This window comes from Molothrus aeneus, chromosome 1 (assembly GCF_037042795.1).
Source record: "Molothrus aeneus isolate 106 chromosome 1, BPBGC_Maene_1.0, whole genome shotgun sequence".
Classification (NCBI taxonomy): domain Eukaryota; kingdom Metazoa; phylum Chordata; class Aves; order Passeriformes; family Icteridae; genus Molothrus; species Molothrus aeneus.
The window spans coordinates 118,085,641-118,101,952 of record NC_089646.1 but is presented as its reverse complement, the minus strand read 5'-3'; the positions used below and the strand labels follow the sequence as shown (position 1 = coordinate 118,101,952).

At 44.5% G+C, this 16,312-nt stretch overlaps 1 protein-coding gene and 3 non-coding genes across 4 annotated transcripts in view; 3 read left to right on the top strand and 1 right to left on the bottom strand.

Moving 5' to 3' along the window:
* The window catches only part of DNAJC5B (DnaJ heat shock protein family (Hsp40) member C5 beta), a 36,297-nt gene that overhangs the window by 4,772 nt on the left and 15,213 nt on the right, over nucleotides 1-16,312 (bottom strand). The window contains exons 2-3 of the mRNA XM_066546971.1: nucleotides 5,373-5,586; nucleotides 919-1,093 (exon numbers count right to left, since the gene is read on the bottom strand). Of these exons, the coding sequence (XP_066403068.1) occupies nucleotides 919-1,093; nucleotides 5,373-5,586 (389 nt within the window). The remainder of the gene's footprint in view (nucleotides 1-918; nucleotides 1,094-5,372; nucleotides 5,587-16,312) is intronic.
* TRNAY-GUA (transfer RNA tyrosine (anticodon GUA)) lies at nucleotides 10,059-10,147 on the top strand. Its single transcript is given in 2 exon segments — nucleotides 10,059-10,095; nucleotides 10,112-10,147. It is a non-coding gene; the product is annotated as a tRNA-Tyr (tRNA).
* TRNAA-AGC (transfer RNA alanine (anticodon AGC)) lies at nucleotides 10,484-10,556 on the top strand. The gene has a single exon. It is a non-coding gene; the product is annotated as a tRNA-Ala (tRNA).
* TRNAY-GUA (transfer RNA tyrosine (anticodon GUA)) lies at nucleotides 14,164-14,252 on the top strand. Its single transcript is given in 2 exon segments — nucleotides 14,164-14,200; nucleotides 14,217-14,252. It is a non-coding gene; the product is annotated as a tRNA-Tyr (tRNA).

Sequence of the window (16,312 nt, the reverse complement as noted above, 5' to 3'; positions counted from 1 at the left end):
ACACTGGAACAGGACTCTGTTCAGAGCATGTATCCCATACTAGTGTCAAATTATGAAAACATCCCCATCATCCCTTGGCATAGCCAAAATCTGAACGTGCAGCTGGGGGGATGCAGCAAAGGCAAAAAAAGAGGCTGACCTGCTGTGAAGGTCATTCTGCTGCCACAGGCTCATGTTGCTGTCTCCTAAGTTCCCTGTTCCTCTTGCCCCCTAAGTTAGCACTTGCCTGCTCCACCATGAAGCACACCAGAGAATTAAATGGGCCAGGAACTACAGACATTTTTGAGAGGATTAGTTTACACCTGGATTTTATCCAAGGCCTGAGTAAGGTAGAATTGCTACTGCAGAAGAGAGTGAGAAGCTTGGGAGCTGGATGGGAGAGGGACAGGTCCATGGCAGCTCCCATGCATACTCTCCTGGGTTACTGCACAACCTTACTGTTGGAAATTTGGCATCTTTTCATGAAGCCTTCTCTTGAATGGGTACAATATCCACCACAAGCAGGGATAAATTTTACACAACTAAAGTCTGAATGACAGCTTATTCAGGCCAATCAGATGTGACAGGCACCAGTCCAGCTGAGCCTACTGTAGGAATATAGGATCTAGGATATAAAGGAACGTGGGCATGGAGGCTAGAGGATGAACATTGTCTCTTAAAATGTGCCCTAAGACATTTATTGTGTAAGTGTCTCATAAGAGATACAGGAAATGTTTAGTTGTACATCCCATAAGTTTGGTTTTTCATTAATAGATAATTTGGGAGGTTCACTGGGTTGTGGGCTTTGCTAGAGTGACTTGGCATGTCTCCACTAAAGTCTGGATGCAGCCTCAGCATTGTGAGCAGAACATCTGGACTACAGGCTTTGAAGGTTGTTTTGAACAGCTTTGCCACACAGTAAGCCCCTACAATACGCACCTCTTTCCATGTCGTTCTTAATTTGCTCTTCCAAATCTTCTGGAGACACACAGAACTCCTGCTGTTCCCCCTCGGGTGCCTTCGGTTTGCACTTTCCACAGCAGCAGTTGAAGCAGCAGCAGAGGCAGCAGCAGAGGTAGCAGCCAGTCAGCAAACCACAGACTGCAAACAGGCCCTGGGTTAAACACAGCAGGATGAAAGTCCTGTTAGCAGTGACCTTCCCCAAACTTGTGGCTCTCTCTTACAGATGAAGGCAGAACTCTGGTTCCTAAGTGCTTGGCACTCAGAGGAGTCCACCTGCTGTCCCAGTGCCTGGACAAGGGCCAGGTCTTCCAAAACCCTTCTCACTCACAACCTCCTATTTGTCACTAAGGACCAAATCCACAAAGAAGACACCAACCAACAGGCCCCCACATGCTCAAGGTTTCAAAGTCTGCTGTTCTGCTGATGGTCCTCAGAAAAACCCTCCAGGCAGTATGCAAAACCCTACCCACCTTAACATGACTCATTTCCATCTTTAAAATGACTCATTTGCCCAAGATCATTTTTGCAAACACTTATTTACTGGCAAGCTCTTGTCAATAACAAAGCTGAGAGAAAAAGAAGCAAAGACCCAGATGCATCCCACATAATTTTGGGCACTGAGATAAGGCATCCAGTTTAGGATGTAGCTGCTATGGACTCCCCACACAGTCAAAGAGAAGTTAAAAGCCCTTCCAGGGGAAGGTTCAGTCATAAGAGTATTTGAATTGCCCATTGTAGGTGTCTCTCTCTCTCCCCCCATTAGCTTGTGCAGGACCACACATCTCCTTGTGCAGGTGACATCTCCTAAATTATAGTCCTCAGACTATGGTTCCTTGATCTGGGGACTCAGGTAGCAGGAAGTTCTCGCCTTTCATCACTCTTGTCCCCATGGCACAAAGCATAGAGGATTCAGGAGAGCCAACACAATTGCCTGGGGCCAAGACCAGGGATCTTGGAAAGAGTCAAGAGCCAGAAAATTTAAATTTACAGAGCTTTCTTCCTTCAGTGAGGCCAGTGCTTGGGTTCACAGCACAGCTCCCCAGATGTTCAAGTGTGTGCTGCATCACAGCAATGGCACATGTAGGAGGGGAGCCTTTAGGCTGGCATTGCCAGTCTGTGCTCCACGGGGACATGACAGCAGCCTGACTCCTGACCCCAGGTAGATCCAGGACTACATGGAGATGTTTGTGACACAGAAGAAATCTCCATGGACATCTCTTCATGGACATAACGGTATAAGAGCAAAGGAAAACCAGTGACATTCCTGGAAAGCAAATCAGAGCTGATATGTGGAAATAGATGGAAAGAGAGTAGATTTAGATTAGGTATTTGGGAGGGAATCTTCATTGTGAGGGTGGTGAGGCAGTGGAACAGGTTGTCCTGAGGAGTTTACGAGTGCCACATTGCAGGGGGTGTTGAAGACCAGGTTGAATCAATCTCTGAGCAGCCTGGTCTAGCGGGAGGTCTCTCTGCACATGGCAGGGGGCTTGGAACTGGATGATCTTTAAGGTCCCTTCCAAACCAAACCATTCTATGATTCTCTGAATGTGTGGGTAAAAGCAGCACAGCTTTGTGGCTACCAGCTATATATGGGTTGGAGGTACAGCCTGGCTTTAGCATGACAGTTGTTCAGTCTGCCAAGTATTTGTTGTGTTCCTAAGACAATATGCTGCTTGAAGAAGAAAGTAAGCACAAATGTCAGGATATTGTCAAACTCAGACAATGGAGCTATGCAAATAATATTATGTATGCATGTCTGAGGTAACGTTAGTGGGGGCTGGCTGGGGCATCTTTGAAGGTAATAAGACTATTTATATGCCTAATATTAATATAAGCATGTATCTAGAGTGAGCAAGGAGCTTTTAAATGAAAAGAAGGACTCAGACTTTCTGTCGTAAACTGCTTTCCTTCTAATGGACACCTGAAACAGTGCCATAATTCCCAAAATAAGTTATCTGACTGCTTATCATTTATGCCATTATGGAGAATAAATCACCACAATGTATAGAATGAAAAAATAAAACAGAATGAAAGTGTGTATAGGGAAAAACACATTGAGTTTATTCATGATACCTTTAATGTTTCAACATTTCTTGTACTTATATTATCATAGTTGTTAAATCAAAAATCAGTTTATTTATTTAATCAATGAACTGTCTTCATGGTAGAAGGTGAATTGGTTTTTGCTAAAACAGCTAAACAACCTCTATGCTGCCAGTGGAGAAGCAATTTGAGTTCTCATTACCCATGTCTGTATGTTCCCAGTTTAATATGCCTGCTAAAAACTCTAGCACTCTCAAAGAGAACAGTAATTTTCATTTTTCATTTCTCATTTCATTTGAGTTTCTTTACTGCTAATGATAAAACTCCTTGCAACTGTCAGATTTTCCTGGTATGAGTGTGCTGGGAAGAGGAATGAGTGCAATGAGGAAGATAACAAGCCAAGGCTGTGGTCCCTACTGTCCTCCACTAGAATGGAGGAAATCAGGAGTACAGAGGTCATCTGCAGATGATGCTTCAGACTCAACTAGTATTATGATGACCAATATAAAAATTTCAAATTGATCCAGCATTTGTGCATGAGTGAAAAACAAATGAGAAATAGTGAGAGCTCAACTTGCAAAAAAAAGAAAAAAAAAAGAAAAAAACCACAACCAAACTAACTAACAAAACCACTTGGTGGCCCCTTTATGCTTTGGGGGTGGCAGGATTTTGGGTTGGGGGAGACATAGACAGACCACCTGTGGTAATCCTCAAATGACTCTATATATATATTTTAAAATTTTTTTGTAAAAAATTCTTGAAAACCAGGAAACAGTAATTACTTTGCTCTTCAGCGTGTCTTGTCTCACCTCTGGGATACAGCTTGCTTGAAGCAATCCTCACATTTCTCCTTTAGTTGTTGGAGACTTATGAGCTTCTCTCTACTCCCCACTGCTCTCTTTATGAGTCAAAGACACAGTGGTTATTTCTGTACCTGATTTTATGACCCCAGAGGATTTTATACTCCATAAAATCTCCATTAAAGATCACCAAATAAAAGAAAAATAGAAGTTAAAAAAAAAAAGAAATGGTGAAGAAATCTTTTTTGCCAAAAACTGTTAAAGGAGTCCACGCTGTTGCCCTGTCAGTGCTGAGGCCACCTGTGACAAAGAGGCAGAAGGAGAGGGTGGGCAGCAAAGACAAGGGGGAATGATCCATCAGGAGATGACAGCAGCTATGGTGGGGTGTCCAGCCTGCAGCAGGAGGCAGCTACAGCAGCTGCAAGCAGGCAGCATCCAACCAGCCCCTGAGGGGCAGCACCTTTGCAAGTTTGATTTAAACACCCGTACTTTACTCATTGGTTTCATGCACTGTTTCTGCATTTGAGCAGCTTCTGCCTCATCCTGATTCAGAAGTCAAATTATGGCTTCTAAGACCCCAAAGTGCCCAAGTGACTTCCCAGCTTAAAAGGGAAATGTGGGGCAATGCAGCACTGGCCTGTTCCTTGCTGAACAGAGAATTCTGGGTTCCACAGTTCTCAGATAAAAACTGTCATCACATTGCTTCAAGCAGTACAGATCATCTTCCTGTGTATTCTGTCACAGCCCAGCAGAGTGCTTTCCGGGGCTGCTGTGGCTGGAGACGGGTGGGATGGAAACTGCGTGGATTTTCCACATTTGCAATTCTGTGTGTTGCATGTCTGTAACATTTCAGTATTTGCAGAAACACTTGAATTTGATATATGCAAATATCAGAGGACACCAATGTGATAAGGGAACAAACGAACCCAACTCCTTCATGACTAGAACAGCCCCTTTTGTGTTTTTTCTTGAGCAATATGCAGGGTTTTGTTATATCATTCTCTTCCTGTCGTACTCTCTTCCTCCATTCCACTCCTCTAACCTTTTCTTTGAGTTCCTTTCTCTCACTCCATCACCAAGGCACATATATCATGCCATAATCATAGTGTTATGTATTATTATTGCTTACTTGCATTGTATGATATATATAGCAAAAAAGACAGCTAAATTTGTACCTTAATAATTAATTAATTGGTTGTCACATAAATGGGACTTCTTGTGTTTGAATAATGAGTCATTTTTATTTAGTCATTACAGAAAAGAAAGTCAAAATTAACCTGGAGCACTAGTTTCAAATCTAATTAATGTCTGAAAGTGTTACAAAACATGTACTATAATTATATACCAGGTTAAAAAAAAGATAAAACTTTCTATATTAGTGCTAGTCTGAGTTTACGTTACATTCTGCCACCATCGATTTTCCAGATAATTTTGTTTTATTAAGTTTTTAGTTTAGAGTCAGATCATATCCTTTTTTTAGGATCCTTTTAGCCTGTAGAGAGATCATGTTTTTCAGGGGGTTCCTTGTGTATGTAATTGTCAGTGTGCATTGTAGCATTCGATTTCCAAAAGAGAATAACAGCTTACCTTTGCCCACCAGCTGGAGAGCATGAAGTAGGTGTTAACATTTTCCTCACCAAACTGTTCTGCCACATAGAGCCCTAATGATCCATACTTGTCATATATGTTTCGCTTGGACACATCAGTCAGGGTTGCATGAGCATTGTTGATCTCTTTAAATTTTTCTGCAGCCTCTGGATTGTCTGGATTCTTGTCAGGATGATATTTCAAAGCCAATTTTCTTAAATATGAGACACAAACAAAAAAACCCAGAAGGAAAATAAGTCATCTGCATATGTGCATGTATACAGACACAAAACATTGCAAAAAATATTTTCACAGAGTGATAATAATTCTGAACTGTGTGTTCAGCCTTCTTTTTTCCAGCTCTGATGTACTCAGTGGAAGAAAAGTGACACAAAGGAACCAAACATGAAAGTTTTGATGAAAGAGGTGTGCCTATTGCACTGAGAATGAACTTTGTGTATTGATACCTAGTCAGCTACTGTGTTAAAGTAGACAGTGATATATGATGAAAGCACAGATTGCAACATGATAATAAATCCCAGGCATTTGTTGCATTATGATTGCCAACTCATTTGCATCATTTAGCAGGTTTTAGCAAAGATAAAGATTTTTTAAAGGTTGTTTAAAAACATGATGATCACACTGCTTATCCAGGCAACATTATTTTCTCATATGGCAAAGGAAATTCTGTGTTCAATTGCCTATCAATAGTAGCTACATTAAAATGTTGTAAACAGTGTCTGTGTTTGTAGAAGCCCAGACAGTGATGATGGAGAGCACAGTTAGCAATTACAATAGAAAGGAAGCATCTTTTTGAAGGACAAGGTGGCAAAGCATAATGAGTTAATCCCAGTTTCAAGAGCCTGTCTTTTGGCCTAGTTCCTCACTGCTGCACTTCTGAGACAATCCTTAAAGGAGTAAAAGGGGGTTGTCATAGGATCATCATAGGAACCATCACAGAATGGTTATTTTCACAGGATCATGGAGTAGTTAGGATTGGAAGAAACCTAAATTAAAGATCATCTAGGTCTGGCCCCCCACCATGGGCATGGACAGCTTCCACTAGACCAGGCTGTTCAAAGCCCCATCCAGCTTGGCCTTGAAGACTTCTGGGGATGGAGCATCCACAGCTTTCCTGAGCAAGCTGTTTCAGTGCCTCATGACCCTCACAGTAAAGAATTTCTTCCTAACATCTAATGTAAACACACTCCTTTTTAGTTTAAAGCCATTGCCCCTTGTCCTATCACTTCATGCTGTGGTAAAAAGTTCCGCTCCAGCTGTCTTGCAGGACCACTTTAGGTACCGGAAGGTGCTCTAAGGTCTTCCTTGAGCCTTCTCTTGTCCAGGCCAAACACCAATTCTCTCAGCCTGTCTCCATCTCTCTAGGTATCCTTGTGTCCGTTCTCTGGACTTGCTGCAGCAGGTCCATATCCTTCTTATTTTGGGATGCCCAGAACTAAATGCAGTAATCCCTGTATGGTGTGAGAGTGGAGTAGTGCCAACTAGTTTGGGCTGCTGATGCCATTGGAAGCCTTTACTAGGTCAGGGTTTGTCACTGCCTTTTGCCCCTGACTGTACTCAGCACTGTGGCATTTGAGGAGAGGTACAGCTTGAAAAGTGCAGTGCTTGGCTCCCAGCACTGGGGAAGCATGGCACCGAGAAGAAGGAGTTTGCTTCCAACCATCGTGAAGCACTGGTGGTGTGAACTCACACACACTTGTACAACGAGCATAGACAGAAGTAGATATTTTCAAAAATCACCACTGCCGGTAAAGAGCTAGCAGTCTCCAGGACATTTATTTAATGACTAGTGCTGACCTCTAGTGGCATCAAAAGTGACTTAGCTGTGTTTTAAGCTGATTCAATCACAGCCAAGCTACGTTTCTATTTGTAAATATTCTCTCCAAATATTTTGAGAGCTAGCCATAACTGCTATGACCAAAAATAGTATTTGTGGTGTGAAGGCAGTGTGCCTACACTTCCTCGAACAAATTTAACCTCAGAGTAGAGTCCTACTTGATTTCCTTCTGAAGTCCCAGTATAGGTTACTCCTCCAGTAAAAAGTAACTGCTTTGTTCCTGAAGACAGTTCCTGCCTGGAAGACATTCTGCCAATATCAAGACTGATATCAGCCTGGGAACAGCTTCTGCCAACGATCTCTTCAATTCTCTTGCACTCTAGTCACAGAATCATAGGTCATAAATAACTCCTTAAACATGTGTCTAATAGCACGAATAGGTTTGTGTTTGGTCATATTTAATACACTGTGCATATTTCACCTTAAACACAAAGTTTTGGTCATGTTAAACATGTGCCCTAAACACAATAAAAAAATAAATATAAGAACTGAAAAAAACAAGCTAAGTCTTGCATGACTAATGATATTATGTGTCATCCAAGTATTTAAGTAAATTATGCAATCTATCCCTTTTCTTACCTGAAAACAGGCCCCAACAATTAAAAAACAAAAGAAAAAAAGGAAAAAAGAGAGGAGTATTACTTTCAAAAACCCATGTATGTTTGCAGGGATTGGACAATCAATTTCCAGCCCTTCTTTCTTTTCCCAGAGACCCAAAGACATCTTCTGGCTGACCTACACCCCAAACAATCTTATAAAAAATAAGAATTTGAGCAGAATGTGACTTTAAAAAGACGAAACACATTATTTGCACTCTCACTTTACCTAGTATTGTTTTAGACTACTAACAGGACTACTTTCAGCAATTAACAAAAGATAATCTATGTTCTTAGTTTGATTTTGGGACACATGTTCTCACTAAAAAGAGTACATTGCCAAAACAACTCTCTGCACACTGAGATGATGTATACTAACTGAAGATGATTTAGCAATGGGAAAAAGATTTAGATATTAGCAATTCATATGAGTGAGACAAAGGACTCTGTTAGGTCCAACCCAAAAAACAATAAAAGTAAGGACAAAAACTGTGTGAGATAACACAAAGTACTAGGTATATGGTACTGTGAGTACCTGTGGGTCCCTGGAAAAGTGAGATTCCCAGTTAGGTAACAAATAGGATTCATTATGACAAAAAAGAGGAAGACAAAAAAGTAGAGAGTGAAATGAACAAAGGAGTTTGAAGTCTACTTCCTATACCAAAACCATGGGTTTATGTCCATTCATATTTTTCTCATGGTGAATGACTTTCTCCTTCACCGCCTTAGGATCACTGCCCACTGCAGCCCTCCACAGCAGCAAGCAAGTTTGGGAGAGAAAAGTGACAGCAAACAGAGAAACAGCTATCCCTCAAGATGGATAAGTGTGTCAAGATGGATAAAGGCTCTTATGAAAATGAAGTAAGTGAAATAAACTCAAGACCTCTGTCAGTGGTGGCTTAGGTTGAAAAGCAAGATCAGGCCAGGCTCAGACACAGGGGTGGGTCTGATGAGGGGGCTTCTGAATAAAGATAGCAATATTTTGAAGACAGGAAAGCATGCTCTATAGGGTCAGATACAACAACACTATGAAGTATCAGAGGACATGAGGAGGCTACACCCATGCTTCCTTCAATAGCTCAGCTGGTAGAGTTGGAGGACTGTAGGCTCCCTGGCATGGCCATCCTTAGGTCACTGGATCAGCTCCGGCTCAAAGGAGTCACCTTTTGCCTCTCACACACATCTGGAAATGACACTGCTGCCTTTTTCTGATCCTGCCCAGGAGGCTTCCCTTCAAAGGTCTGTCCAGCCATAAGCTCTTGTCTGAGGCTGGGAAAATGACCAGCCAAGGCATTTCCTGGTGAACCCTTGGGCAGGGGATGGTGATTCTGACTATGGGGCTAGTCTGCACTCACCTCCAGCAGGAAAGTGAGTGGGTGGGTTGGTGGTGTGAGAGTGATATGAATGGGAGGTGCAGGCTTTGGGTGCAGGGCTGAGTGCCTGGGAGGGGAGAGGACCTCAGTCAGAGGCTGCAGCCTGGGGAATTAGCTCAAGTGGTAGAGCGCTCGCTTAGCATGTGAGAGGTAGTGGGATCGATGCCCGCATTCTCCAATGCTTTTCATTCCCCTTGCTTGGATACACGGCCCTTTGCCAGGGATCCATCTATTCTCTGGGGGCTGTGGGAAGATTCAAGGTGTGCCCTGGATTTACAGAGCAAGATGACATCCAGGGTTGTATCAAGACTGCCAGGGGCAGTTTGGCAGAGGAATTGATGTTCTCCCTCTTTGCTTGACAGCTCTCAAGTGTCAAGGGAAGTAGAGAAAAGGACATCAATGGAACAGAGCAGCCTTAGTGGAGGGCCACCAAGGAACTCAAGGAATTCTCTTTAAAGACAGACTGAGGAGAGTAGGTGCTTTCAGTTTCCAGAAAGAGACGTTCAGAGGACTTACACATGATGTCCCAACACTCAGTTACAGAATAAAGGGATGGCTGTCATTTTGTTGTATCTTATGCTTGAGCAGAGGGCTGAAGATAGCAGAGTGAAAGGGAATGAAGAGAAAATGCAGCAGGATATAGGTAAGCTCTATATTGTGGCTGTGAGGCTGTGAGGAAGTTCATCTGTAGAAGATGATGTTGAAAGAGGTTATGGAGCACATGAGCAAGGTTCTGTGATGTCTCAGCTGAGGCTGTTTGAAGGAAGATGTGTAATAGAGGCAAGATGGCACACTGTGGCTTGGCAAAAGTGCTGGGTGAGTGTGTCCTGGGCAAGGTCTGGGGAATGTGTCTGCAATTCCTTTGATAGCTCAGCTGGTAGAGCAGAGGACTGTAGGCTCCCTGGCATGGCCATCCTTAGGTCGCTGGTTCAACTCTGGCTCGAAGGAGTCTCCTTTTGCCTCTCATACACATCCCACACTGCCACTGCCTTTTGGTCCTGCCCAAGGGGTTCCCCTTCAAAGGTCTGTCCAGCCTTGAGCTCTAGTCCTTGAGTCAAGGACAAGAGAAGTTAAGAAGTTGAGCAGCCAAGGCATTTTTGGTCAGGAAATTGATTTTGAGCACTGGAAGTTGTCTGGAATCACAACCAGTAAGAACATGATCAGGTGGGTTGTTGATGGTGTGAGAGTGATATGAATGGGAGGCTGCGGCTTTGGGTGCAGGGCACCCTGGGTCAGGGCTGGGTGCCTGGGAGGGGAGAGGACCTCAGTCAGAAGCTGCAGCCTGGGGAATTAGCTCAAGTGGTAGAGCGCTCGCTTAGCATGTGAGAGGTAGCGGGATCGATGCCCGCATTCTCCAATGCTTTTCATTCCTCCTTGCCTGGGTACAGGGCCTTGTCAGGGGTCCCTCTGCCCACTGGTGTTATTAGGAGTTCTTTGTAGCTGGCTGCACAGATAACTACAGGAACAGGAGCAAGGGCTGTAGAGTGGGGTATCTGAATCGTTCTGTTTACTTGGGATTAGATCAGTATCCTTGCCCACCTTTATGCCTACCTTCTCAAGTGGAGTCCTGTGTTATTGAGAGGAGCAAAACATCAAATTTTTAAGTATGGTAAAAAGAATGACTGGGAACCACTAAGCAGTGAGAGCCACCCTGCTAAGATCACAGAACAGATCCTCCTGGAATATACATCTAGACATGTGAAGACAGGGAGGTGTTTAGAGACAGGTGACATGGCTTCACTGAATACAAATCATGACTGACTAATCTAGTGACCTCCTACAATAGACTGATTGCCTCAGTGGAAAAGAAATGAGCTGTGGATGTCATCTACCTGGACTTTGCTAAAGCCTTTGATGTCATCCCACACAACATCCTTGGCACTAAATAGGGGACATGGGGTTTGGGAGGATGGACTGTTCAATGAATAAGGAATGAGTTGGATGGCCACATCCAAAGAACTGTAGTCAACACCTCAATATCCAAGTGGAAACAAGTACCAAGTGGTGTCCCTCAGGGTCTGTATTAGGACCAATACTATTTAATATCTTCATTAATGATGCCATTGTGAGTGGCATTGAGTGCAGCCTCAGCAACTTTACAGATAAAAAAGGGAGCAGTGCAATTTATATGCTTAAGGGAAGATATTCCATCCAGAGGGACCTCAAGAAGCTCAAGCAGTGTGTCCATGTGAACTTCATTAGGTTAAATAAGCCTTCAAGCTCCTGCACCCGGGTCAGGGCAATCACCAGTATCTGTACATGCTGAGAGAGGAATGGATTGAGAGCAACTGTGTGGAGAAGGACTTGGGGGTGCTGGTGGATGAAAAAACTTGACATAAGCTGGCAATGTACCTTTGTAGCCCAGAAAATCAGTCGTATGCTGGGCTACATCAAAAGTAGCATGGCCAGCAGATGTTCTGCCCCTTTATCACCCTCTTGTGAGCCCACACCTAGAGTGCTGTGTCCAGCCATGGGTTCCCTAGCATAAGGAAGACATGATTAGAGCTGGTCCAGAATAAGGACACAGGACTGACTGGGGATGAAATACCTTTCCTGTTAAGACAGGCTGAGAGAGTTGGGACTGTTCAGCCTGGAGAAGAGAAGGCTCCAGAGAGATCTAATAGCAACCTTTCAATTGATAAAGAATGCTTATAAGAAAGACAAAGACACTTTTTAGCAGACCTTATGGTGAGAGAACAAGCAGAAATGGTTTTAAACAAAACAAGGTAGATTTAGATTATGTTAAAAGAAATTCTTTATGATGACAGTGGTGAGGCACTGGAAAAGGTTGCCTAGAGAACTTGAAAATACCCTATCACTGCAAAAGTTCATGTCTGGTTGGATGGGCCTTTAAGCTATCTAATCTAGTGGAAGAGGCTCTTGCCCACAGCAGGAAAGTTGGACAACATGAACTTAAAAGTTCTTTTCAACCCAAAATATTCCATTATAATATGTGAAAAACAGAGGGTCACAAACTGCAGGCTTTGGGTGAGCTAAGCAGAAGGTTTCAAATGCCTCTCAGGAGGTTATTGACTCAACCATTAGACCTTTTACTGTGGTGATGGGAAGAAGAGTAAGACAGTGGGCCACAACTGAAGCAGGAGAAATTCCATTTTTTCCCTCCTCAGGTCAGACAGGCAGGAGAAGAAGAGTGTCCTGGAGTGCTTTGCACTCCATGCTTGGAAGTTGATGTAACATAAATGGCTGAACCCTTGAGTCACCTGCAGTGATCCTTGAGCTTGGGCTGCTGTGGGAGATTTGAAAAGATGTGTCCTGAGCCCTCATTCAAACTGATTGCTTTGACTGCTCTGTCACAGAGGAAGAACCTATTTGGGTCCCTCCATTGCTGTGCTGGTGGAGTGAAGGGCTCTAGGCTCCCTTCCATGGATACACATCACATCTGTTGGGGTGCTGCAAGCCCTAATACATCTGAAATGACCTCATAACTTTGGATATGTCCAGCCACAAAGACTCTTGACACATACACTGATGTGCAGATGGAAGTTCTGCTTGACTTCAATCCTCTCTTGTCTGGACCTGCCTGGCATTCCCTGGACACATGATCATCATTCTGACCTCTGCACTGACTTCCTTGCTTGCAGTGCCTGGTGGTGACTTCTGCTCAAGCCTCTGATGTGGGATGAGCCACCGTGGCTGGGTCTGCCCTGGTTTGGTGTTGTGGACATGAGATTTTCTGGGCAATGTGGGTCTAAGGCAAGTGTTTCTTTTTTCCTCCTGGACAGTGTCATGCAAATATATGTGGGGTGATATGGAAGTGAATGGTTGTCTGAGTGTGTGCTGGGCGAGGCCCTGGGCATGTTCCCATGCTTCCTTCAATAGCTGAGCTGGTAGAGTGGAGGACTGTAGGCTTCCTGGCATGGCCATCCTTAGGTTGCTGGTTCAACTCCAGCTCAAAGGAGTCACCTTTTGCCTCTCACACACATCCCACACTGGCGCTGCTTCCCCCTGGGCACCCCCAGAATGAGCTGTCCAGCCATGAGCCATTGTCTGACTTTGGGAAGATGACGAGCCAAGGCATTTTTGGGTGAACGCTTGGTGACAGACAGTGGTTCAGAGCCCTGGAGTTGTCTGCAGTCCCCCCTAACAGGAAAGTGAGTGGGTGGGTGGTAATGTGCAGTTGATTAGGGGGGCTCAGGCTTTGGGTGTAGGGCACCCTGGGTCAGGGCTGGTTCAGGCCTGGGAGGGGAGAGGACCTCAGTCAGAGGCTGCAGCCTGGGGAATTAGCTCAAGTGGTAGAGCGCTCGCTTAGCATGTGAGAGGTAGTGGGATCGATGCCCGCATTCTCCAATGCTTTTCATTCCCCTTGCTTGGATACACGGCCCTTTGCCAGGGATCCATCTATTCTCTGGGGGCTGTGGGAAGATTCAAGGTGTGCCCTGGATTTACAGAGCAAGATGACATCCAGGATTGTATCAAGACTGCCAGGGGCAGTTTGGCAGAGGAATTGATGTTCTCCCTCTTTGCTTGACAGCTCTCAAGTGTCAAGGGAAGTAGAGAAAAGGACATCAATGGAACAGAGCAGCCTTAGTGGAGGGCCACCAAGGAACTCAAGGAATTCTCTTTAAAGACAGACTGAGGAGAGTAGGTGCTTTCAGTTTCCAGAAAGAGACGTTCAGAGGACTTACACATGATGTCCCAACACTCAGTTACAGAATAAAGGGATGGCTGTCATTTTGTTGTATCTTATGCTTGAGCAGAGGGCTGAAGATAGCAGAGTGAAAGGGAATGAAGAGAAAATGCAGCAGGATATAGGTAAGATCTGTGTGGCTGTGAGGAAGTTCATCTGTAGAAGATGATGTTGAAAGAGGTTATGGAGCACATGAGCAAGGTTCTGTGATGTCTCAGCTGAGGCTGATTGAAGGAAGGTGTGGTAATAGAGGCATGATGGTGCACTGTGGCTTGGCAAAAGTGCTGGGCGAGGCCCTGGGCATGTTCCCATGTTTCCTTCGATAGCTCAGCTGGTAGAGCGGAGGACTGTAGGCTCCCTGGCATGGCCATCCTTAGGTCGCTGGTTCAACTCCGGCTCGAAGGAGTCACCTTTTGCCTCTCACACACATCCCACACTGCCACTGCCTTTTGGTCCTGCCCAAGGGGCTCCCCTTCAAAGATCTGTCTAACCATGAGCTCTCGTCCAACCTTGAGAGACTGAACAGCCAAGGCATTTTTGGGTTAACCCTGGTCAGGAAATTGTGGTTTTGAGCACACGTCTTGTCTGGAATCACACCCAGTAGGAACATGATCAGTTGAGTTGTTGATGGTGTGAGAGTGATATGAATAGGAGGCTGCGGCTTTGGGTGCAGGGCACCCTGGGTCAGGGCTGGTTCAGGCCTGGGAGGGGAGAGGACCTCAGTCAGAGGCTGCAGCCTGGGGAATTAGCTCAAGTGGTAGAGTGCTCGCTTAGCATGTGAGAGGTAGCGGGATCGATGCCCGCATTCTCCAATGCTTTCCATTCCTCTTGCTTGAACCTGTGCTGCAAAGAGGAGCACATTATCTAGGACTATGTCCATGGCAACATGGGCTGTGAATTGAAGGAACGGTTTCTCTCACTTTGTTCTGAGTATGTTGGAAAGGATCCAGAATGTTGTGTCCATCCTTAGGCCTCCATGTATAAGACAGACATTGACCAAGTGCAAAGAGCTCAGAATAAAGCCACCAGGACTCTTGGAAGCAGGTGCACTTGCCCTTTGAGAGGAGGCTGTTGAGTGCAGATCTTGAAGAAGAAAGGACTGTGTGGGAGATAAGCAAGCACTTATCAAAATGCCTATCAGGAGGTTATTGATTCAACAGTTAGGCCTTTTACTGTGGTGATTAATAAAGGAAAGAAAAACAACAGGCCACAACTGAAGCAGCAGAGTTTTCAGTTTTTTCTCATCTATGAGACAATTAAAACCTAAAAAGAGTTAATGTCTCAAACACTTGGTAGCAGAGGAAAGGACAGTTTCCATACTGATAAGGTGCAGTTAGAAAACAGCATCTTTCAATGCAGAATAACACTTTCCTTGGATCAGCTTCCTTATCTTGGGTAACTATCTCCAAAACCAGGTATGAGACAGAACTGCTCTTGTCTCTCTGACATCTGTGAAGGGAATTGAAACCATGAAGCCCCCAATCCCCTTCTGAAAAGTTTGAGAATAACAAAATGCACATGCATGAGGGTTAGTCTATAAATAGCACAACTGAGATGGGTGGGGTGTGCAACCACCACCCAAAGGAACTGAACCAGAGGCACCACTGGAACCCTGGCTGGTGATCCAGATCTTTTCCTCTATGTCTATCTTCTTCTCTTTCTTTCTTCTTCTCTTCCTCTTCTTAAAAGTTTAAATTGCTGCTCCCACGGGCTGTTCTGAAAAGTTTAGATCATTGCTGCCATGGGCCATTCAACTTATAATAAGATTTAAACTTATTCAACTTACAATAAATTTAAACTGCTGCTGTGATAAATTAAATTTTTCTAATTGATTGTTTGGCATTGTTTTGCCTTAATTTAGCCCAAAGGTATCCTGAGTGTTACTTGCCTCCAGAACTGCCTTCTAGGGACCTGATGTTTTACAGCTATCCCAGAAAAAGTGGTCCAAGACCACCCTCTCAGGACCTGACACCTCCTCAGATCAGCATGGTGGGAGAAGAATGCTGCCCTGGAGTCTCCATTCTTGGAGGTTGGTGTGATCTGACTGGCTGAAATCTTGAGCAAAATGATGGGATCCCTCATTTAGGGCTGCTTGGGGATGCCCTGAGGACTCATTCAAACTGATTGCTTTGAGAACACAATCATGGAGCCAGAGCAGAGAGAGGACCCTGACAGTCTGTTGGTATCTGCTGGTGTAGTGGAGAGCTGCTGGTTCTCTCACATGGTGATCGTTACATCTTGTGTGGGCAGTAAGTGCCTGAAAAGGCCTGAATGTCCCTGACCAGCCTCATGTGGGGTTTGCACCTCCAACCATCAGCACAGGAGTTCTCCTTATGTTTACATCTGGGCCTTCATTTTCTTTCTGTGTTAAAAATCAGGAGTCCTGGTCTCTAGCTCAGTAATGGCCACAGCCACAGCGCTATCAAGTCACAGTGACCTTGGATCCAAACCTGATATGCAGATGA